We start from the raw sequence: 25425 nt of genomic DNA, 5'->3' as shown, positions 1-25425 counted from the left end.
ACCTGTTATTTAATTGTTATAGTTGGTGAATGTTCATTTGCCCATGAGAACTTTTATCAAAGACATACTTATTTGAAAGGCAACAGTTGGCCTTTCAAATGATCAACCCTCTTGGCCCATAGATGGTCTTAAAAATACACATTTTCTAAGGACTTCTATAAAGAGCCGGTACCCTGTTATGGCAATCTAAAAGGTAAGGCTTTGAGATATCCAGACAGTTTGAGCATCAACCAAAAATGAAACATCTAGAATGATCATGTAATGGCATGAGGGGGAAGGGCATAGAGGGCACTGACCTCACTTCTTTTAGCTGGAAGAATGCAGACATGCCTTCCTTGTGGGCAACGTTGAGTAAGCACTTCATCAAACCGTGAAATAGCTCACCTTCAGCTTACATAACGGAGACCTCACGGTCTGGTAGCCTGATTGCATCATTAGAATGTCTGGTTTTGACAGAAAGTGGGAAATTAGAGATATTCTTACCCCAAATCAGAAGTCTTTCATCAGTATTTTCCCCAAACCTCAACATTTCCGGTCAAAACATAATTTTCCCCTCATCTAGATTTAGGTCATCCTTATCATTTTAAGTGGAAGACCGAACCTGTATGATTTGGAATGAGAGCTACTCTAGAATTACTCCCCGTACAGTCATTAAAAGCCTTAATCACACAGTTTCCTCATTGATACATGTTAAATCCGAAATGAGAGATTTCCTTCTTCAAACACTCTTTGTGTGCCTTCTGTGTGCAACAGGATTGTACTGGGAAAGACTAGTTAAGGTTGAGTTTGATTTAGTTGGGCATTAAGAGCGAAGTGGCTGGAGCAACTGCGTCTGATTTCAACACTCAGCTTCTGCGTGCCTGGAATGCTTGCCCTTCAAAATATTTGCTCTCCGGAGCAGTCAGTGGAAGGTGGAGTTTTCAGTGACTGGATTGTTGACCCAGAAGACGCTTTGGTCATGGAACGGGCTTTGGCAGAGTGCCATGGCTTTCTGGTTGAGGGAGGCCCGGAGAGGAGGGCGGGCTGCCTGTATGCAGAGGGCCAGACCTAGTCCGAAGATGTTTGCAGCCTGAATGCACCTTCTTTGGACACCTTTGCTTTATTGCTTAAGAGAATCTTAAACTGCAACATCCATAAACATGCAGTGGCTTGTAGTGACACATTGAAATGATTTTTGCATCTAAACAAAAGCATTCACTCTTTGCCCGGTGTGTAAAAATTTGAATGACACTTGTGCTCTATCGGGAAGGAACAGACGTTTTCATTATAAAATCCAGTCAAGCGGAAAAGTAGCAAAGTGAGCAGAAATTTTCATTTACATTCATGATTGAAGCTGCAGTGAGGAAAGAAAATCACTGGGTTCAAGATTAGCTGTGTTCTACTCTGTGACACAGGGGACTTTGTCAACACGGAAACGGGTTTTAATACATACTGATCAGTGGTGTCAAATTGTGCTTTATTTAAAAAAAAAAATCTCACCCAAGGATATGTTTTGTTATTGATTTTAGAGAAGATGGGGTGGGGGAGAGACAGAGAAAGAAAGAGGGAGAGCAAGAGCAAGAGACATTGATGTGAGAGAGAAACATCAATTGGTTGCCTCCTATATTTGCCCTGACCAGGAATCGAACCCACAACCTCTTTGATGTACTGAACAATGCTCCAACCAACTGAGCCCCCCAGCTGAGGTGTGCATATTTTATAACAGACCTTAAATTTTCTAAGGTTTTTTTTTTTGTTGTTTTTTTTTAGTTATCCTTAAACAGATTTCCAATATCCTCCTTATTATCAAGCCCCTTATTTATTTGTTATAACGTGGGCTTTGTGTTCCATTACTGCGAGACTCACAGTAATTTCTTAGCTTTTACTTGTGAGCAGCCGCCGGTATAGACAGATAACTCACTTGAGCCAGACCAAGATGCCATCACAAGACACTGGATTGGAGAAGTGGGATCAGACCTTTCCAGGGGGGTTTTCTGCTAAATAGTTTGTGATACGCCTTTTGGAAGTCTTAATGTAATTTCCTGCCCCAGATTCTCTTCCTTAGGAGTCCAGAAATTTAATTCTTTCAGCTCTCTCTGGAGTGATAACCCCTGGCTAATTGATTTACAATAATGACATGAAGCCTTGTTTACAAGTCTGAGTGGCAATTTCTAAGTTCTCAGCAGAGTGGGAACAGGGGGAGAAGGTCTAACTTAGCTGGGATCCAACTCCTTTGAAAAGATTACATGGTTTTTGAAACACAACTCAAAGTAGAGCTGGGTGATTTTTGAAACATAATTTTTATTGAAGAGCTTGATGAATCATCTATATTTATTATATTTTTTATTCTTTTAGACCTTGTGTCATTCCTCCCTAGATAGTATTGAGGGTACAACGACAGAACTCGAATCTTTTCTTCCATATTTTAACAAAGCCTGTGGATATTAAAACAATGTTTTAATACCAGGAAAAGGTTGTGCTAAATTTCAAATACTTATGAAACTTATTTCCTGTCTAGCTCTTTTGTTAAATGCCATGATAACTATCTTTTCTTCTTCATTCTCTCTTTATCTACTTCCTTTTGCCCTTTGTAGTTTGGCATCTTTAGAATTTTTTTTCTGAGAAGTTTTGAGTTGGAAAACCGCTGAAATATAAAACATGGATCACTCTGATCATTTGGAGGCAATGCCATTGTCTCCTAAAACTAGACATTTCACATCTAGGCTAGACACAAGAGAATCCAGAGGGACAGGTAATGAGCTCTCAGGAGCACAGTGTGGCAGCTGGGCAATGGGAGAGAGGTTGGCTGGAACAACTGAGTCTGGACATCATGAGCAGGGAAGAAGGGTAGTGGTTATAAGCATGGGTGACCAATGTATGTGCTAAGGGTCCTACACCAGATGGGCAGGAAAATGGAATGCAGGCAGTGAAACCCGCTCCGCTAACCTTAGCAAGTGATGAAGAGTCCAGGGACATAGGGCCCGATGAATAGTTGTAGATGAAAAGGAAGGGAGAAGTAGAAGGAATAGTTTCTGTCTGCTCGGCAGGTGGTTTACCGGAGTTCAGAATTTGAGAACATTTCTACGTGTGACATGATCTGAGGTCCAACCTCGGGAATATGGATTGTCTGAGTGGAGCAGAGGTATAACCTATGGGGGTAGGGACATGAATCAGTGACACATGTTTATTGAGAAAATAGAAGCATAGCATAACGGGACCTGGGTTTTACATACAAATAGAATCTGTTCTCCACCATTTTGGTTGGGCTCTCCCAAAGTGTTGAATGTTGGTTCTTTTCTTTCTCTTGTTTCCACATACGACAAATTTTGACCCAGTGAAGAGTTGCTTATTGTTTTGGGGGGTACAGTTCCAGGACTTGATGGTCAGTTGGCACTTGATTTTAATCTAGCACATTTGCTAAAAACAACACCTTCTTAAGAAGGTGGCCAGCAAGGGAATGGAACTAACGGAAAGGTCAACATTGAAGGTAGAGTTGGTCATTAAATCCGTAGGCACGGATGATATATCTGAGTGAGGAAGTAAGATCAGAGAGTAGGGGACAGTTTTATTTATAATCAAAATTATTCAAAGATGAGTCAGTGAGAGGGCAAGAACGATTAGTTTGAGATAGAGAATGGGGAAGCAAGTGCTATCTCGGTTGGTGGGAAGTTAGAGGAGAAGACTGAATTTAAGGAAGAAGAAAGCAATACAGTAGAGCGGACAGTGAACTGGAGGGCTGAGAAGAGACTAATGTGTTTGTTGCTATTGACCTCGAAGAAGAGTTGCAGAAGATGGTTGGAGCAAGGTCAGATGGCAATGGCTTGGAAAGAACAGTCAGGAGCCTGAAAGGGAAGGCCTAAAACTCTTTTTGAAAAGTTTATGTGGGAAAGTGCCTATTCCTGTCTTGATTATAGCCTACCTCACACGCAGCTTTCCGAATCTGGTATGTGGAAAAAGCATGCTGTGTATTTTTACCTCTCCGTATAATTTAGGGTTTTGGTAATAACTGGTGGTTATCTTGCCTCACTATGCATCAGCTTGATTGGTATTTTGTTAGCAATTATGTGGCTTTTTAAAAGCCCCATATATAACCCTAATTAATTTCATCTTTAAAGTCTATCAAGCTATGAATTTTTTAATAAGTCAGAAGGAAAGAAAGTGTTAGGAGAATGCAGCCAGTGAGGATACTGGTATGTTCCAGAGTCAAAATAGAGAATTTAAGGTGATATCCCTACAGTTCTGCCTTCTTGGTCTTCTCTCAAAATATAGAAGACTGAATGAATAACAATAAGTAGGTTTAGGTGTAAAGGAGACCTTACTTACATTTCTGCATCCAAATTAATTGCACACTTATAAATAAATACAACTTATAATATGAGAACTGCAAAAAGAGAAATGAGAGAAGAAGGGCAATCCTGCTGATAAATAGGGTTAATGGCAGTAATATTAAATTCTAGGGGTAGTCCTCTCCATGATTGAAATGTGTGGTATTCTAATAGCATGTAGAACTGTACATGTGATCTTCTCAGTGTATTCAAGCTTACAATTTTTCCTCTGTTTAGGCCTGTATCTTTGGATTCAGATTCCCCCCCCACAGCCTCAGCCTCTCCACATTCAACTCATCACTCCCTGAAAGATATTCCTGATCTCTAAAATTTGACACTAAACTAGGACTTCCCAATGCTGCTGCTTGCTAGCCACATAAGCACTTGAGGTGTGCTAGTCCAGACTGGCCTGTGCTTTAAGTATAAAATACACAGCAGATACTGGAGAGTTGAACCAAGCATGTCAAACTCATGGCCGGCAGGCCGCATGTCAAGGCTGTGAGTTTGACATGCTGGGCCATAATACCTTTTTACATTGATTGAGTGTTGAAGTTACAATATCCTATATAATAAAAGCCTAATATGCTAAGTGTCCAAACCACTCATTCTACTGTTCGACCTGAGGCACACTGACCACCCAGAGGCAGATGCTCCGACTGGTAGGTTAGCTTGCTGCTGGGGTCCGGCCAATCCAGACTGGGCGAGATGGGCTAGACAGGACCTGGAGCCCTCCCGTGGTCCCTCCCCGGCCCTGATCGTGCACCGGTGGGGTCCCTCGGCCTGGCCTGTGCCCTCTTGCAATCCAGAACCCCTCGGGGGATGTCCCAAGGCCAGTCCCGGGGACCCCACCAGTGCATGAATCCATACACTGGGCCTCTAGTTTAGAATATAATGGGTTAAATAAAGTATATTACTAAAAAACAATGTTACCCATTTTTTTTTAACTTTTTTAATGTGACTACTAGAAATGTAAAACTACCTATGTGTCCCACATTATATTTCTATTGGGTTGTGCTGGTCTGTATTCTTTTGGTGCAAGATTATGTCTCCATTCTTTTGTATCTTTCATGGAACTGCGTGCCATGACAGTCAGCAAAACTGAGTGGGAGCAGGGAAGAGCTCTCAAAATGAAACCAAATCGTGTTCGGTTTTAATTTTTATTCTTGTCCCTCCTTCTATTGGAACCTCTCTGGCCAGGAGGCATTGTTAGCCTCACCTTTTCATATATGGAAAGTCACTGTATTCTCCCGAGTCATTCATTGCCTTGTTTTCTCCTCTCTGGCTTCAAATACAGAACTCTTTCTACCCTTTTTTTTTTTTTTTTTTTTTTTTTGTCTTCTATGATTAAAGAAACAAAAGACTAAAGAGGAGCAACTTGTGGTCAAAGGTGCTCAATCCTTGAGATGCTGTCAACATGACAAATCCATGGAACAGGGCACCGGGCTTATGGGAGAGACCCATGAAGGGTTTGATTTTAATTTTTAAAAAGGACAAACCACATGAAGTGCTTAGATTGGTCACATTTATAAGGACGGAGAGTGGAATGCCAGCTGCCAGAGGATTAGAGGAGAGGATAATGGGGACTTGTTCGTGGGTTTAGAGTTTCAGTTTTGCAAGATGAAAAGAGCATGGTTACACAACAATGTGAATGTACTTGACACTCCTGAACTGTACACTTTTTAAAAAAATATATTTTTATTGAATTCAGAGAGAAGGAGAAAAAGATGGAAGCATTAATGGTGAGAGAGAATCATTGGTCGGCTGCCTCCTGCAGGCCCCACAGTGGGGATCCAGCTTGCAAACCGGGAATTGAACCCTGACCTCTTGGTTCAGAGGTCGACTCTCAACCACAGAGCCACGCAGGCTGGGCTGAACTGTATACTTGTAAAATGGGTAAGACAGTAAAATTTATGTCATAGCTCATCATAGAAAGGTTGTGTGTTTTGTTTTGTTTTTAATTTTTAAGTTTCTGGTTATTGCATTCTGAAACACTTTTTAGATGGTTTGTCTTTTAATTGTGGTAAAATACACATGACATGGATTTTACCATCTTATCCATTTTTTAAAGTGTACAGGTCAGCAGTGTTAAGTATGTTCACATTGTTGTACTCCTTCCTCTCTGGAACTTGGACCGGATGTCTTGAGTTTCTGTGGTCGTTTTGTGACCACAGAACGTGAGGACAAAAGCCAACTTGCTGATGATGGCAGTACAGAGACGCAGGCCTAGCCTGTCCCCAGGGCGTCATTGAGTATCTGCAGTAGCCCAGCCTCAACACCAGACTGCTCACGTGGGACAAAGAATCCATGCTGTCTTGGAAGCCACTGTTCATCCTGTGTTCTATTTAACTGTTTTATGTGGTTTGCGAGCTAATTTAAGTCTAGTTTTATTGTTGAATTGACCCCATTGTAGATTATAACATGAAAGTACTTTATAGTCTAAAAGTAACTCTACTTTTTTTTTTTTTAATATATTTTATTGGTTTTTTACAGAGAGGAAGGGAGAGGGATAGAGTTAGAAACATCGATGAGAGAGAAACATCGATCAGCTGCCTCCTGTACACTTCCTACTGGGGATGTGCCTGCAACCAAGGTACATGCCCTTGACTGGAATCGAACCTGGGACCCTTGAGTCCGTAGGCCGATGCTCTATCCACTGAGCCAACCCGGTTAGGTCGTGACTCTACTTTTAAAAAAACAAAGGGAGATGCCAAATAAACCATTTCGACCAGAGTTTACATGACAGTGAGTTGTATTATTACTGTCAGACGGAGATCCAGGTTTTCAGGCCAGTTCTACCGCCATTTGGCCCAGTGGGCAAGCCACTTGACCTGGGCTCTTTTCCTCCCATCTGCAAAATAATGTAATATGAGCTAGACTATCCTCTCAAAACCACCAAAGAACCGTTGGATTGAGGCTGCGATGGCCCAATTGAAATTGAAATCATTGTTTACTTTGCCAAGACTTTTTAGTCAAGAAGCAAGCCAAACTCAGATCTTGTTCATTAGCTTTGAAAATTCCCTATCCATTGGGGATGAGGGAGAGAAGCCTGAATTGTGAATTTTTAAAACAAGAAATCAGGTTGTATGGTTATCAATCAATATGCACAGTGTAGCCGGATGAATTTATCCACTAGGATTATATTATCTATGCGGTGCCAAATTTTCTAAAGTTTGACATAAACCGGAACATGATTTCTTATTATGATACTTAATTTATTTTCATTTCTTTTACTTGAATTCTGTTAAGAATTTTTTTTAAACTGAAAGGTCAGATCAACAGAAGGTTCATTTAAAAAATAAAAGTATGCACAGTTCTATATGGAAATTCCAGGTATATTCGATCAGATTTTTTTACATTAAAAACTATTTTCAGAGCAATTTTAGTTTCACAGCAAAATTGAGTGGAAAGTAGAGAGTTCCTATATATATTTCCTCTCATATCATAGATTCTGTTAGAATTTTTAAAAGAGAAAACAAACCATGTTACACTAAGTCAGTTGGTGAAAAAAGGTAAATTATAATTTTACCACTATTTTTTATTATAATTTTTTATTTATTGATTAGGGGGAGAGAGAGAGAGAGAGAGAGAGAGAGAGAGAGAGAGAGAGAGAGAGAGAGAGAAACATCTATTTGTTTTATGCACTCACTCATTGGTTGCTTCCTGTATACCCTGAATGAGGATGGAACCTGCCACCTTGGCGTATCGGGGACAACACTCTGACTGACTGAGCTACCCAGCCAGGGCTCTTTATTATCATTTTTAAAACAGATTTTTGCATTTTAATTGCTTGAAATATTTAATGTGTAACAATCTAGTATGTTTCATAAATTTTGAAAGTAATATAGGCAGGGCTATAAAAACACAGATTCATTCTAAGTGTTATTTTAATGTTAGAGTACAATGAGTCTTCTGTTTTGCCAGAAGTCCTGAGGGCTTATTAAATAACCAATATTAATCCTTTAAAAGAACAATCTCATGGCAGGGGGAGCATATATTTCTTGGCTAGGCACAATATGAGAAACCTAAGAGCATATTTTCAATACTAAATGAAATGTCATTTTTGCAAATTTAAAAAATTCAAGTATCCTTTTATAAATTAAAGCAATACATGCTCTTATGGTGAACATTTTACGAGGTAAATATCTTCCTGTGACTTTGGCTTTGCATTGAAAGTCAGTCCTCAACAGATTGGCCTGAGGGCAAGTAAAACAAGACAAAGGCACATTGTTTTCGGCAACTGTTACCCAGTTATTGCCATGAGAACTCTGTCAGGCCAAAGTCAAGAGTATCTGAGATCTGCTCTTGGTTGACTCATGGACTGATTTAATAGTCTTGGGCCAGGCGTGTAATCTTTACAGTAGTTACTTGTAAAATAGAAAAACATCACTTAGCATTTCAAATATTTGTAAATATGGCAATACAGTTGGACTGACCAGAACTAATAAACCAGGTAGGTATCTTCACGCCATTGATCATTTCTGGCTTCCTGTGGTCTTAAAAATTGGATGACTCAGGCATCTGGGATTCTTGCTCACAGCTTTAGTTCATTGCCTGTCCTGAGAAATCATGAAGAGTCCACCTGGGGAAGGTGTATTGGCTTTGGATTTAATGATTTTTATTTTGTATTCTCTATCTCGTCTGGGTTTTAGGTGTTTTGTTTTATTTTGTGGTTGTTGTTATCTTATAGTATTCTACGTAAAAGGAAAAGAAAACTGTGATGTCACTTGCATTATTAGGTGATGTGTATCTCTGGGTCACTTGGTCATAATCTCCAGAGGGTGGGTGTCCTAGACACATTTCCCGGCAGGCATCTCTCACTTGGGAAGTGGGGTTTATGTAACAGAACAATCAGTGGGTTCACGCTGCCTGTCACTCTTGAGCCAATAAAGCAGAGACAGGGTTGAATCACGTAGGAGCGTTTATTCCAATACTGCCAGCAGTATGGGAGAGCAGCAGGTCATCCACAAACATCTGCTCTGCCTCTCTCCATAAGCCAGCTGCTCCTATTGGATAGAAGGACAAAGATTGCACGGGGAAGCAGGCAAAAGGTATGCCAAATGGACAGTTCACAGGTTTTGAGATTGGCAAAGGCCTGCAGGTATGCAAAGGCTGGGGGTCTTCAAAGGGCTGATGATTCTGGTTTCTGCAATAAGGTCGTTAGTCTTTCCATGATAATAGGAAGCTCCCTGATGGGGAGGATGGGCTGCATTTCCAGGTGAGCTCCCCAGGTCTCTCATGCAACTCCCAGCCAGGTTAGAATGTACTTTCTTTAATCAGAACAATCACGGTTAACAGAGCATGATTAATATTTCTTACAATTATAGCTGGTGCCCAATATTCTATTTCTGCCCCTATCTATAAATATATAAAAGCCTAAGTGTCCATCTGACCGTCCGACTGGTAGCTATGTTGCACACTGACCACCAGTGGGCACGCGCTCAATGCAAGAGCTGCCATGACCCGCACTGGCCATTTAAAAATAAATGGCACCGCAGACCTGGTGCTGACAAACCAACACTCAGCTTCCCCAAGTGGGACACAGACCCCGCCACCACCCCGGAGCGACATCCCACCAAATTACAGCCAACACTGCCAAGACCCCGTGGCGCAAAATGCGGCCCACAGCCCAGCCTGGAAACAGAAACAAATGGTAGCGGTGGGTGCCAGGTAATGACATCACGTAGCAATGCCCAGCTTCCTCTCCCTAGCAACTAACCTCCTTGGAGTTTCCCCAGCCCAGGAACCCGACTTGCTTTATAGCCAGGTGCAAACATTTCACAGTTTAACTAAATGTCTGGGAAGCGTTTTCCCATGCCTCATCTCATTTGATTCTCACAGAAGTCCTGGAGTAGGTAGATAGGAGACTCGGTAGAATCCTATTTTCTTTTCATTTGCAAGATGCGAATAGAGATATTAAAATATTTCTTCTAATTAATTTCCTTTCAATGTGCACGAATCCGTGCACCAAGACGCTAGTCATTTATATTACAAGAGGTTCACACAGCTGAGATGCAATGATGCCCATGGAGCCCCAGCTACTGCCATGGAGTAGGTGCCCAGGACTCATGGGCTCTTTTCCCACCAAGTGGCACCTGCAGCCCTTGGGGACACCGTGTCTCCTAAATTCTTACATTCTCCGTAATTCACCCATGCGGCAGGCCTCATCCACTGTCCTAAAGATTTAAGGAATGATAAGATGAGAGGTTCTTTATCCCCTAAGATTTGCTTAGATTTTTACCTATTATTTATTAAAGTAAGTACTTAAATATCTTGAGACATCTTGTATGTTTGAGCCAAAAAGGGACTAAAGTTTAAATGCCCTGATAGAGAATTGTAAAGACCCCTATTATATGAAGTAGCTGAAAAGGTTTCTTCTACTTGTTAAGGCCTTTATTCACTTTGTATGTTGCACTTCAGAAATTTCATGTAGCATATTATGAAAGAAAAAAATTCTTTTCTTTGCTGCTATGTGAACAACTTGTATTCTTTGCTCACTTGGAGTCGTTGGTTGGAATCTGGTCTTGAAGGCATTGCCTGAAGTGCCCTGCTCAATGGTCTCCCTGCTTTCATGGCCTCACTACACTAGTCCAGTCTTCATTTAACTAAAGTTGCCATCCAGCCAGCCATCTATCCATCCATCCATTTACCCACCCATCCAATATGGTCATGTTTGCTGGAACTGGGTCAGGGATTGGGAGTAGAATGTTAAACAAGACAGATACTATCCTTGCATCTTGGAACATCCACTCATTCTCTCTGTGGCATACTCCTACTCATCCACCCAGACTCATCTCTGATGTTATTTCCATTTTGGGCTATGTCCCAGTGCACCCAAGCGGAATTGTTCACTATGTTGGCCCAACACTTCTCTTCAATTCTACTGCAGCATTTAACCTCTTCATTCATCAAGATACTTCTTGCCTACTGTGTGCAGAATCTATGATAAAAGTTAAGGATACACTGGTGAACAAGACAAATAAAAATTAAGCTCACGATTCACATATTACATTGTAATTATTCAATGTTCACCCTCATAAGAATGTGAGTGCTTGTAGAACTTCATGTAGTATCTTTATATCTGCAGTACCAGCAATGCTCAAAATAATTTGCATGATATACATTAAAAAAAAAAAACACAGCAAAAGTCAAAGTAGTTTTTATAATTTAATTGAATTAAACTCCATGTGCATATATGTGTGGTGACATATATAAACATATATAATACAAATGTGTATTTACAGATTTTGTTTGTTTATTTAAGAAGTAGACAAATGCTAAATTTTCTGTTCGTTTACACAGAGATTAAAGTGTCCAAGAAGGAGGGGTGGGCAATTACTTAGATTGATTCAGCTGAAGTGATTGCCTAGGTAATGTCAATTGAATGGCAGCTCTTTTGTGATTGCACTCAGAGATTCCTCTTAATTAAAGATTTTACTTAAAACATGTAGGAAGTATTTTAACCACCAAGGTTGATGTGGCCAAGAACTGGGCTGCTAACGACACCAGGCTCAACATGCTAAAGGTCCCAGCTTTCTTGGATTGAGGACTTCATCCTTCCAAAAGCTGATTAGCTGCTCTGACTCCTTTTAGCCCATCCTTCCTTGACACCATCCCTGAGATAAGAACTCTGTGATGCAGACAGAGTGACATGAAACTGTTTCCTTTTCTTGCAGTTGGCGAGTTTGTAAGTGATGCCCTCCTTGTCCCCGACAAGTGCAAATTCTTACACCAGGAGAGGATGGATGTCTGCGAGACCCACCTTCACTGGCACACCGTTGCCAAAGAGGTAACAGCCATACATTTTTGTCTCTTTTAAAGTACAGACTTCCTTAAGACATGAGTAATGAACATGGTATTTCGAGGCAACAGCTGTGTTGATAAATAAGTTCTCTTTTACTATTAAAAAATAAACCTTACCCTAACCAGTTTGGCTCAGTGGATAGAGCGTTGGCCTGCAGACTCAAGGGTCCCACGTTCGATTCTGGTCAAGGGCATGTACCTTACCCAGTAGGGAGTGTGCAGGAGGCAGCTGATTGATGTTTCTCTCTCATTGATGTTTCTAACTCTCTATCCTTCTCCCTTTCCCTCTGTAAAAAATTAATAAAAAATATATTTAAGAAATAATATGATTATTTGTAAAGAGTCAAAACAGGGCCTCTTTAGATTCTTTGTGTTTCTGTGCCACATTTTATAAATTAGACATTATAATCTTATACTCTCTAGACCTTAAAATGTAGCTCTTCTAATTATTTCTGTTTACCTATTGTTTTCTTTTTCACATACAGAGTTTTAATGATGTAACCATTTTTTTTATTATTTATTGGGGTATACAGTAGTAGAAATGAAATAGCTTGTCCAATACCAACATGAAAGCTAGTTAGAATTCAGTTCCTAAATGAAGCAGTCCAGGTTTGTGTTCACCAGGCCATTTTACCACCTTCCTTTTTCCATAGTAGGGAAGTACATGGCACCAATCCTGGTTTTGGCTACCTCCTGCATTTTTGCAAAACTGATAAAAGACATGAGACTATTAGCATAAAATGCCACTCTGTAATATTACTACGTTTAAAATGTCCTTTTGATACATCAATTTAGTAGAAAAACTTCATAATGTAAGTATAGCTTTTGTGTGTGAGGTGTTATCAGTCCCCTAGAACTAGGCTCCTTCATCTAGCACAGTGGTTCTCATGGGGTCAGTTTTGCTCCCCATCCCTCCCCAGGAACATGTGCCAATGTCTGGAGATATTATTGGTCCTCACAATTAGAACCAGTGGTGCTCCTGGTATTGGGTGGCTAGAGGCCAGAGAGTCTGCTAAACATTCTTTTACCCCCAACCCAAGAATTATCTGGTGCAAAATTTCATTGGTACTGACGTTGAGAAACCATCATCTACCTCAGTGTAACCGTTGGATCACAACCTTATAGCTGTTGAGCAAAAAAACACCACTTAAGATTTCGCATTAATTTTGCCTTTAATAAAATATGTCCTCATTTACTGGAGAACAAAATTTTCTGTGCATAAAAAAAAGTGTTTTACAGCTTGTTGATCTTAAGAAAACAAGCCAGACAATTTAAAGGCCAGCTATCTATCTGCTAACCTCATTTTTTATTTCTTCTTGAGTTTTTACAAAATTTTTTTCTGTTGCTAAGAAACAAAAATGACTCTAATTCCTACGAGGTCAAAATGCACTCGAATATTTTCATTGTTTACTTTCCTACATGTGTTGAAATATTAATCTTTCCTCCGTTAGCAGTGGATGCTTTCAAGCTTCATGTTAATTTAGATTTGTGCAACTTTAGCCGATCCCAGGAAAGCAAACAGATACTGAAAGAGAAATGTCTCATGACTGTATTTTCTGCTTTATAGCAGAGAACAATTTCTTCTCTTCCCAGGATTGTTACTCTGGAGGCGAGCCAAGAGGGAGAATTTCTAGAATAAGATAGATTTAAGGGAGTGAAATGCTCATCCGTAGTAGAGATTGCAGTGAATTGGGGGTATATAAGGAGCGGTCACTTCTCTTTTCTTTTTAAATATATTTTTATTGATTTCAGAGAGTAAGTGAGAAGGAGAGATAGAAACATCAATGTTGAGAGAGAATCATTGATCAGCTGCCTCCTGAACACCCTCTTCTGGGGATCAAGCCTGCAACCCGGGCATGTGCCCTGACCGGAAATCCAACCATGACTTCCTGGTTCATATGTCGATGGCCACACTGGCTGGGCAGGAATGGTCACTTCTAAATGCACAAATGAAGCCAGAAAGCACTGATTCTCTTATATGTGTTCACCAGTGCAGGCTTCTTCTACACCTTATTTTCCAATTGGTTTCCATTCCTATTGTTTCTCTTCATTTCTCTAATATAAAAAGTTAACCTTATTAAGTAAGTGATCAAGTTAAATATTACAGGTACCAAGATAGCCTGAGCTAAAGGAACTGTTGTTTAGTCACTCAAAAAGCAAATGACCCATCCCATTATAAAACTGGTTCTTGTGGATCTGTGTGTTGATTATTATATTTGCATTTTCTTACAAAGAAGAACATCTACTCTACTGATCTCTTTTTTCTCCTTCCCTTGCCTAGACCTGTAGTGAGAAGAGCACCAACCTGCACGACTATGGCATGCTGCTGCCCTGCGGGATTGACAAGTTCCGAGGGGTGGAGTTTGTATGCTGCCCGCTGGCCGAGGAAAGTGACAATGTCGATTCAGCCGATGCCGAGGAGGATGACTCGGATGTCTGGTGGGGTGGAGCAGATGCAGACTATGCAGATGGGAGGTAAGGTGGCCTTGGTGTTGGGCTCTCCCAGATGCTGAAACATCCAGTGTAGAGTTGTTTCTTCTGTCAATATACACTGAGTGGCCAGATTATTATGATCTCTGAATGCATAATAATCAGTGTATATCCTATATAATAAAAGGCTAATATGCAAATTGTTCCCTCGACCAGGAGTTCGACCAGCAGGCAGGCCGCCAACCGCCCATGTCCCCTCCCCCTGGCCAGGCTGGCCGGACCCCGCCCATGCACAAATTTATGCACCGGGCCTCTAATATATATATATATATATATGTATATGTATATGTATATGTATATGTATATATGTATATATATATACACACATACACACATACATATATATATATATATGTATATATATATATATATGTACACTGAGTGGCCAGATTATTATGCGTTCAGAGATCATAATAATCCGGCCACTCAGTGTATCTTCCTATTTCTCATTAAAAGGATCTCTACCCACTACTGTCAAAGTTAGCTTTTATAGAAAAATTCTAATCATGAAGTCCTATTATGCTTATGGCCTACTGTTTCATTTTAATATAATTGATCAACCAGCACTGACTCAATTTTAACTATTTTAGTCTCAAAAGTTGGGATCAAAATTCCATGGATATTTTAAGTCACTGGCAGTGCTACTCAGGATTGAAATCTGAGTAAGTGACAGGGCATTCTGCTTTGATCTGTAATTTAGAAAAATGTTTAAATGGTACTTTGGGATTATTTTATAGTCATTAGCTACATTTGAATTTTGTTAAGAAAGGTTTAGTCTTGTGGGGGGGGATTTCTTTTTGTGAGGGTTGTATGTGTGTGTGTGTGTGTGTGTGTGTGTGTTTGTTTGTTTTTGCCTTTTATCATCTTTTCCTTTGTGAATGAAGTCAGAGCATTCATAAATGTTTGCTAAAGTTCTTTAACTATCTTTGGTTTCCTGATTGTTAAGAATTATATTTTTTATCACTTTTCCTTTGGGATCTTAATCCCATAACCTATAAATTCTTATTTTTAATTAAAGGCAAATATCTATGTTCAGAGATGTGAAGACTTCTGTGACTAAAATGGGTCTTTTTGCTTTATCTTGAGAGTGACACACTTTTACCAGATCCTCTTTCTAGTTTCGCACATTTTTTATGTCTTGTAAAACCTGCTTTTTGTTGGGACTGGATATCAATGTGTCTTGATCATTTCCTTCTACACCTCTTCCAAATTACTGACCAAATTGAAAGCATCACTAACATCTTATGAAACCCTCTCAGTGGCCCCTTCCTTTCTTCCACCCCTTACTCATCCTGGAAAAAGACCCAACGGGGCTTCTTGTTCTGGCCCCAAACCCCCCTCATTTATTACTGTCATTCAGCAACTGCACCTTTGATATCCATCTCTCTGGTTACACCAGTATCTGTCCTCTTTGTTACAGTTAACGAACTACAGGACACTAGCGTGTTATTATTTAACACTGGTTTTTGTGTTTTTTTTTTCCTTTTAATTTACTGCATTACCTACTACTGAGGCAATTATACAATTTATTATCCAAACCAGATTTGACACTAGGACCACAGTCAGAAACTAAAGGACCCAGACAGACTAGGTCATATAGTTACACTAGCTATTTGTGTCTTTACTTATATTACCATCCAAGTTGATAATCAGTTGAAATGCTAGCCAGCTCCTTCCTACTCACCTTCATGTATATTGCATTTCAGCTGTCCACTACACAGTCATGCCTTGGAGTCTGCCATTTCTTAGAAATAGTATACTCATGGGGTTTCCAGCCTTGACATTCCTCTCTGATCATGACCTTCTCATCTTGAACCTGAAACACTCATCAGGCCCTAGTGAATTTTGTCCTTCCCTCGTAATCACCCCACACCCCTAGTCAAGGCTTTTAGTTCATTATTTTAAAAAAAAAAAATAATTTCTAACATGAAGAGGCTCAATAGATAACCATTTTTACATATTTCTTCTAATATCCCAGACTTAATTCTTACCCTTTGCATTTTCTGAACATACTTGACTCAATCCTCTTTATCTGGGAAAAAATAATTTCTCTCTTTAATCGCTGCTGAGTTTTCTAAGGTTGATGTATCAAGTCGTGTAACCCTACCTGTTAATTCCATTTCTTATTCATGCTGTGACATCATCTGGAATCTTAATGTTACTAGATCTACCTAAATATCCATATTTGATGACTTATCACCTTCCACATAACGGTGTGCTGCAAGAATTTTTAAAACATGCAATACCTGACTATTTAGTCAGGGGCACTGACCTCTTTTCCCTTAGATTTTCAAATTTAAAAATGACAACAGCCAACACAACAATAGCCCGGTGTGAATGAATCAAAATTATACCTTTTTTTTTTTTTTTTGTCAAATCTGCAAAAAAATATATATATATATATATTTTGTTGCTGTGCTGCAGAATTTTAATAATTATTTTATATGTGCCATGAGATGAAAGAGGTTAAAATTTGCTGCTCTACAATGTTCACTGGGTCCAGCTACCTGAATTTGTTCTGATGTTCATCTTGCCCATCACTGCCAGAAAAGCCAGCCCAGCACCAATGACTATCTAGGTATAGTGGGCCCTTTATATTATTACTAGAGGCCCGGTGCACGAAATTCATGCACGGGGGAGGGGGGGCGTGTCCCTCAGCCCAGCCTGCACCCTCTCCAATCTGGGACCCCTCGAGGGATGTCCGACTGCCCGTTTAGGCCCAATCGGACATCCCTCTCACAATCCAGGACTGCTGGCTCCCAACTGCTCGCCTGCTTGCCTTCCTGATTGCCCCTAACCGCTTCTGCCTGCCAGCCTGATCACCCCTAACCACTCCCCTGCCAGCCTGATTGATGCCTAACTGCTCCCCTGCCAGCGTGATTGCCCCTAACTGCCCTCCCCTGCAGGCCTGGGCACCCCTAACTGCCCTCCCCTGCAGGCCTGGTCCCCCCCCAACTGCCCTTCCCTGCAGACCCGGTCACCCCCAACTTCCCTCCTCTGCCAGCCTGGTCACCCCTAACTGCCCTCCCCTGAAACTTCATCGCCCCCAACTGCCCTCCCTTGCAGGCCTGGTCCTTCCTAACTGCTCTCCCCTGCTGGCCTGACAGCCCACAACTGCCCTCCCTTGCAGGCCTGGTCCCTCCCAACTGCCTTCCCTGCTGGCCATCTCGTGGTGGCCATCTTGTGTCCACATGGGGCAGCCATCTTGTGTGTTGGAGTGACAGTCAATTTGCATATTACTCTTTTATTAGATAGGATCATTTTATCCATATATTAAAAATATTTTGCAAATGCTTCACATAAGTAGGAATGAAGAGAGAGTGAGAAATAACTTCATTTAGAAATTTTAATAAGAATTAATATCATAAATATTTTAATTTGAATTAAAATTTATATATAGTAAGTCCAGATTTTTAAGGTAGGAATTTCTGGAATGGGCACTTCTTTTTAATGCAACTGCTATTCACCTGCCAGGCATGGACCTGGAATAGATCCATATTATAAATCCAATTCCACACTTCAAATATATCTATTAGGTTCTGGCTCATCATATTTCTTAGTCTTTTTCTCGCACTTGCATTTTCACTTGATAATTGTAAAAAAAAAAAAAAAAAAAAAAAACAGTACTTTGAGAGTTTATAATTTTGTTGAAGTGAGAAATTCCATTTTCTGTCCACAATTGCAAAATACTTTTCAAATTTGGATTTATAAAAATTTGGAAACCTGTTAGAAGCATAACCCAATCATTTTTATGTCTATATTGGTTCTTTACTTCTAATCACTTTTATAGACACTTCTGCCTTTAGTACTTGTCTACTTCTGAATGGTGTCAAAAGATTTAGTTTCACAAACATAAGTGTTGCACAAGTATCATAAAAGAAGAAAGAATATTGTCAATGGCTGTTTCCTGTTTTTCCCGTAAATAAATATACAAATATATATATATTTGTATATTTTTATTGATTTCAGAGAGGAAGGGAGAGGGAGAGAGAGAGATGAAACATCAATGATGAGAGAGAATCATTGATTGGCTGTCTCCTGCACACCCCCCACTGGGGAACAAGTCTGCAACCCGGGAATGTGCCTTTGGCCTGAATTGAACCTGGGACCCTTCAGTCCATAGGCCGGTGCTCTGTCCACTGATCCAAACTGACAAGGGCTCTGTAAAATATTGAATGATGTCTTCCTTCCTGTTGAATAACCAAGTGCATGAGAATACTATATTTCCTTTTTGTTCTAAAAAATGCATTGCTCAGCTCCTGAGCTTGAGAAAATCCATCTAGGATATCATCATCTGAAGACTGATGGTCTGAGGTTTTGCTTATGTGATCAATTTCATCCATCTCCTGACTTGTCTAATAATTGTGAAATATCCCCTGTCAATTTCTCCTATTTGCCAATGTGGAAAATGAACATCTTTGATTTTCTGTTATAGTCAGTGAAAGTCTCCAGGCTTCTTATTTACCTTCCTGAAAGATGATGCAATATTTTGGGAACACAGTAATAAAACTGTGATAACCTCTTTACATCATCGGCAATTCCTTTATTCTTTCCTTGTTATATGATTTGGTCCTTTTTAGCAGAGTTGGAAATAGTTAATGAGTAATCATGAAATAATTCTTATGGAATGACAAAAATAGAAAAATGTGGCCACCAAAGCAATCCTACATAATAAAAGGCTAATATGCAAATAGACCAAATGGCAGAACAACCAGACAACCGGTCGTTATGACGTGCGCTGACCACCAGTGGGCGAGTGTGGAACATGGTGGGCGTTGGCTGGGGCAGGTGAGTGGGGCCGCCAGACCAAGGTGGGTCACCGGTCGCTGTCATCAGGGCGAGCCTCTGGTGGCTACTGAAAATTCTTTGCTCCTTTGCGCCGCGGTCCCGCCCAGTGCTCGCACCCGGGGCCAGCCTTGCTCACACCCAGTGCCAGTGCCTGGCGCCGGTCCCAATCACTCGGCGCTATCAGCTGGTGTGAGCAGCGGCTGCCCGCCCTGATCGCCCTGAGGGCTTCTCCACCTGCCCCTGCTCCTGAGGGGCAATCGGGGCAGCAGCCGCAGCTCGCACCCGCTGACGGCACTGGCCCTGCTCTCACCTGCTGCTGGCACTGGCCCCAATTGTTCCATGCCATCAGCAGGTGTGAGCAGGGCCGGCACCGTCAGTGCATGGGAGCGGCGGCGGGAGTGGGGCTGCAGGCAGACAGGGGACTGGGGGCCACGGCGGGAGGGGCTGGGCGAGGGCGCAGAGGATGGGCCGAGACCCACCTCTGTGCCTACTGCAGCCTTGCGGCCCACAGTTCCTTTCAAGGTGCATGAATTCGTGCACTGGACCCCTATTAGGTATATAAAAAGTTCCATTGGACTGAGATGGTAATTACAAGATAGACTTTTATTTGACTTTTAAAAAGTAAAATTTCTCTTAGAGAGTAAAAAAGTCAGAAATGTCAATCTTGTAGATAGATAAAACTGTTCAAAATGAAACTCAACAGGTAAAATTGTGTCCAGTGAACCCTGATGGTATTCCAAGAGTTAATCGTATATCCTGCTGACCATGAGTTTACATTTGTTATGGGACCTGTGTGACTGTATACTTGAAGATATTTGGCTAATTTTCTAGCCAAGTATCTTAATGTATAAAGGTAGGTGCTCAACCAATTTAAATTGAATTGAATTGTCATTCCCATCAGATGCATACACAGACATAGCTGGTAACTCGAGGTTAAATGAATTTGGCTTTAAAACAAAAACTATTAAGGAATATCATTCCAGACAAGCAATAATTAAGTGAAATTGCATCAGGAGTCTCTAAAGCTAGAAACATTGAAAAATGCTGGGACTTCTGGAATACGTATTACAACTGTTTAGCTCCTTTACCATAGTTACTTCTTGAATGTCTCTTCATTGCTTCCAAGAGTGAAATAAAATAGAATAAAATGAAATTGGAATCATACATGAAAGTAAGATTTATCTCCATTTGAGCTTTTGGATAAAAGTCCATTCTTAGAGTGGCTTTCTTATTTATACCAGCAAGCATTTTTTTGCTCCCTAGTGTCAAATTGGAGCTCTTTATTAAAAATAACAGTAGGCAAAATTTCAGGAAGTTCAAGTTATAGTCATGCGACTAGCTCAACTCCATTAGCGTTTGGCAGGCATCGTGTGATTTTAAAAATGAATAAATAAACATCAGTGTAGAGCGATGGTTCATCTAGACTAAGGGCAATTCTGCTGCCCAAGAGACCTTTGGAAATGTCTGCAGACATTATTAGTTATCACTACTGGTCTCTACCCATTAAATGCTCCTAGTATTTAATGGGTAGAGACCAGGGACATTGCTAACCATCCCACAATATAAAGGATAGCCCCACAACAAAGAAATGCCAATAAAACCAAGATTGAGAAACTGGTTTAGAAGTTTTTTCAGTACTGGGAAGTTAGGAAAAGTATTCTTTAAAAAGAAATTTTTTCCATTGCAAGTTTTTGTTTAACCCTGATCTCCTATGGACAGAAAAGCAAACACCCAGGAGTATGTATCTTGAATAGATCTTTTGTGCTGATGGAAATGTTTGAGATGAAAACAAACCTTCTAAACATAACTGCCTGTGTGTGTTATGTGCCGATGAGTCAACTCCAACCTGGTGATCCTATGAATGAAGGGTGTCCACAGTGTCCTATCCTAACCAGCCCCACTCAGCTCCTGTAGACTCAGGCGTTTGGCTTTTATGGAGTCAGTCCATCTCGTGTTTGGTCTTCTTCCTTTCCTGCTGCCTTCTCTTTTTTCCAGCACTGTTGTCTTTTACAAAGAACCCTGCGTTTCCATGATGTATCCAAAGTAGGACAGCTTCAGTTTTGTGCTCTTTGCCTCCAGCAATATTTGAGGTTTAATTTGCTCTAAGACCTGCTTGTCTGTCTTTTTGGTGGTCCAGGGTATCTGTAGAGCTAACTTCCAGCACCATATTTCAAATGAATCAACTTTTTCCCATCAGTTTTCTTCACTGTCCAATTTCCCATCCATACATAGTAATTGGGAATATGAGGGTGTCAGTGATCTTAGCCTTGACCTCTATTGACACATCTTTTGCTCTTGGTGATTTTTTCCTAATTCTTCCATTGCTGCCCTTCCGAGTCTCAGCCTTTTCTTGATTTCTTGGCTGCAGTCTCCATGTGAATTGATGGTTGAACCAAGGTAAGCAGTGTCTTCATTGTCTTTATTAAAGTTGTGTATTTCTTCTGTCCTCATGACTTTGGTCTGTTTGATGTTCAAATACAGTCCTGCTTTGGCACTTCCTTCTGTCACTTTCATCAGCAGAGGTCATTTCAGGTCACTGCTACCTTCTGCCAGGAAGATGATGTCAGCTGCATATCCTTTTTTAAAAAATATATTTTTATTGATTTCAGAGAAGAAGGGAGAAGGAGAAAGAGAGAGAAACATCAATGATGAGAGGGAATCATTGATCGGCTGCCTCCTGCATGCCCCACACTGGGGATGAAGCCCGCAACCTGGGCATGTGCCCTGACCAGGAATCGAACCATGACCTCCTGGTTCACAGGTCATCGCTCAACCACTGAGCCACACTGGCTGGCCAGCTGTGTATCTTAAGTTACTGATATTTCTTCCACCAATTTTCACTCCTCCTTCCTCTGAGTCTAGCCCGCTTGTTCATATATGTTCTGTGTGTAGATTAAACCCATAGGAGATAAAATGCACCCTTGTCTGACACCCTTGCCTACAGGAAACCGTTCTATCTCTTTGCATTGTTGCGCATCAGGACAGTTAATGCCTGTTCCTCTCAGAGCAGCACATAGCTTTTCATGATTGACACAGTCAGAAGCTTTATTGTCGTTTTAAAAAATAGACTAACCTTTTGAAATTCTATAGAGCATGCCAGTATTCAGTGAATGCCTGTCTTAAGTGTGTCTTCCTTTTCTGAATCCAGCTTGAACATCCAGCATTTCTTGCTCCATATAAGGTAGTGGAAGCCTTTGTTGCATCACTTTAAGCATCTCTTTGCTTGGGTGGGAAATAAGAGCGATAATCCTATAGTTGCTGTACTCCTTGGCATCTCCTTTCTTGAAGATTGGGAGGTGTATGGAACATTTCCAGTCTGCAGGCCATTGTTTTGTTTTCAATATTTGACATATTCTTGCTAGGATTTTGACAGATTCAGTCTCAGGCTTGAGATAATTGTCAGTATCCCATCAACCCTGGTGATTTATTTATTTATTCATAACTGCATCCATAGGTTAAAATACCATCATCAAAATGTGCTAATATAATGGATGATTATTTTCACCCATTTACTTCATTAATTCTAATCATTATGTCAAATATTTTTTCTTTTTATTAGTATAGTGTTGTCCATTTTGACTACAATAAGTACTGGCCTATTTTCTGGGACAAACAGATCATGTTTTGAAATATTTGGTGTATGCAGAGGCATGGAAAATTATCTCCACTTAAAATATTTTTCTATTACATGTAATTAGAAAACTGTTGAAAGTAGGATAATTTTTCAGTGGGTCAGGGAAAATCATCTATAATTTAACCTTATTGTAAGTTCAGAGTTTCTATTCATTTCTGTTTTTGTTCATTTGTGTATTTTATTATGTAATTGTGGTAAAAATGTAGTATTTTTATTTTTCAATAATATCTTAAAGACATTTAAAATACATTTATAATTCCTTTAATTATGTATGTTTTTTCAAAGTTTGTTTATCCATGTCACCATTGTCAGACATTTTTTACTGCTTATGTTTGTGAAGCCATGTTTTTGAATTCTTTAATGAATTCAGATTTCCTCCCATATTCCATAATCATTGCTTTAAGGTAGATTTCCAAAGGTAGGATTTGGAGGTTAAAAGATGTGAATCTTTTCACATCACTTAAAATGTATTTCAATAATGTTTATGCCCATTTACAGTGAGGTAGCAGCAGTGGATGAATTTACTTGGTCAATGTATACTAGCCTATGCTGGATGATATTATTTTTAATAATGTGGTCCCTCTCCATATCCCCCAACCTTTCAGGGTTTTCTAGTTAGTGAGTTTCATGAAGATATTGACTAGGTTTTATCTTGTATACCCTTTGTGTGCATGAGTAGTAACAGTTATGGATAGTATGTGGCCTTGCTATGTGCAAACCACTTTCTGAACACCTTGCATACGTTAACCCATTTAATGGTCACAGCTTCTTAATGTCCATTATTATTTGTAGAATGACTTAATGAGTTTTATTTGGGCTTTTCCAAAACTGGGAATAGATTTGTGCTGATATATCTATATTTGAGGGTTTAGTTTTTTTTCTTGTGCCAAGCAAAAATTATAGGTAGTATTTCAGATGTTAAATTCGTCCAAAACCTTCTGCAAATTCTTTTTCCATTAATTCTACATTAGAATTGTAGTTAACAGTCTGCACTTTTCTCATCCAACTACATTTCCTTAATTTTACCTGTAGAACACATATAAATAATAACTTTAAAATGATTAATTCATTCACCTTTGAGCATAACAAGTCTCAGACCAATAAATAATTTTGGTTGAATGATTCATAATATATTTTAGGTAAATGAAAAATGCTTCACTTTTACTGATAATCCTACATAATAAGGAGCTAATACACTGATTAGACCGAACAACAGAACAACCGACCCCACGAGGGCTGCGAGGGCCGAGCCCCTTGCACGAATTTCGTGCGTCGGGCCTCTAGTAGAGTGTATGTTAGTCCATGTTGTTTAATCTGCCCTAGTAATGAGCCTTCAGGAGGATGGAGGTGAGGAGGTTGAGTCTAAGGCTTCAGATTAGTTTAGTACAGATGAAAAATATCAAGAAAGAAAAAAGTACGTTGCAACACATGACTAGAAAAGTGCCAGAATCTGTAGAGGGCTAACTTATTCTCCTTGAAAAACATCATTTAACCCAGAGTTCCTAAAGTGAGTCAGCTACTTTCTCCACATTCTTGTTTGGTAGTAGGGAACTGGGGTTCCGGAGCGGGGGGCAGAATTCATAGACCCTACTTCTACCTGAGCAGACATCTGCTCAATCTAATGCTCTTTAAAAAGGACAGAAAGGTGTCTTATTCATTATTTATGTGCAGTGTTCCACAGAGATGTCTTTTTTGTAGAGAATGGGGTTGTTATAAACATAGAGAAACAGATATAAAAATTACATCTCCCTTTGATCAATAGCTAGACTGTTTTAATGTTATTTTCACATAGATGATTTGTCATTATTGGAATCAAATAAGGTAGAAACAGAGCTAATAATACGGTGTGTAAGCCCATCATGTTAAAAGTATTTATGGAGGGAAAGGTTAATCCACTAACTCCATCCCAACGTAACATGTCAAAATACAAATCATAACAATGGTAAGCCTACTCTGAATTGAAGCTCTTGGTGGAGTTCTAGTGTAAATAACAGGAATGTGGTTTCAGTGTCTTGAGCTACCTTTCATTAGAACTTGTGACATAATAAATACAAGACATAGCCACAGCAACTGGGAGCATTTTTTCCTGTCCTACACATGAGCGCGAGTATGTGATGTTTTTTGTATGTGTTCATTTATTAAGCTCTGGCGGCGGTTGCGGGGGGGGGGGGGGGGTACCTTTGTTCCAGAAACACTAGACGCAGGGGTCCTCAAACTTTTTAAACAGGGGGCCAGTTCACTGTCCCTCAGACCGTTGGAGGGCCAGACTATAGTTTTAAAAAAAAAACTATGAACAAATTCCTATGCGCACTGCGGGCCCTGGACGAGTCGGCTGCTAAACAGGACAGGCAGCGGCACCCGGCGGGCCGGATAAATGTCCTCGGCGGGCCTCATGTGGCCCGCGGGCCA

General features: G+C 40.2%; 1 protein-coding gene across 8 annotated transcripts in view; it reads left to right on the top strand.

The window, feature by feature from the left end:
* APP (amyloid beta precursor protein) overlaps positions 1-25425 on the top strand; it is a 229305-nt gene that overhangs the window by 91419 nt on the left and 112461 nt on the right. For all 8 annotated transcript variants that reach the window (XM_080657586.1, XM_080657587.1, XM_080657585.1 and 5 more), the window contains exons 4-5: positions 11978-12090; positions 14386-14579. In XM_080657586.1, the coding sequence (XP_080513712.1) occupies positions 11978-12090; positions 14386-14579 (307 nt within the window). The remainder of the gene's footprint in view (positions 1-11977; positions 12091-14385; positions 14580-25425) is intronic.

This window comes from Plecotus auritus (assembly GCF_963455305.1).
Source record: "Plecotus auritus genome assembly, chromosome: 2".
In the NCBI taxonomy this organism is placed as follows: domain Eukaryota; kingdom Metazoa; phylum Chordata; class Mammalia; order Chiroptera; family Vespertilionidae; genus Plecotus; species Plecotus auritus.
This window is presented reverse-complemented; position numbering and strand designations above follow the sequence as displayed.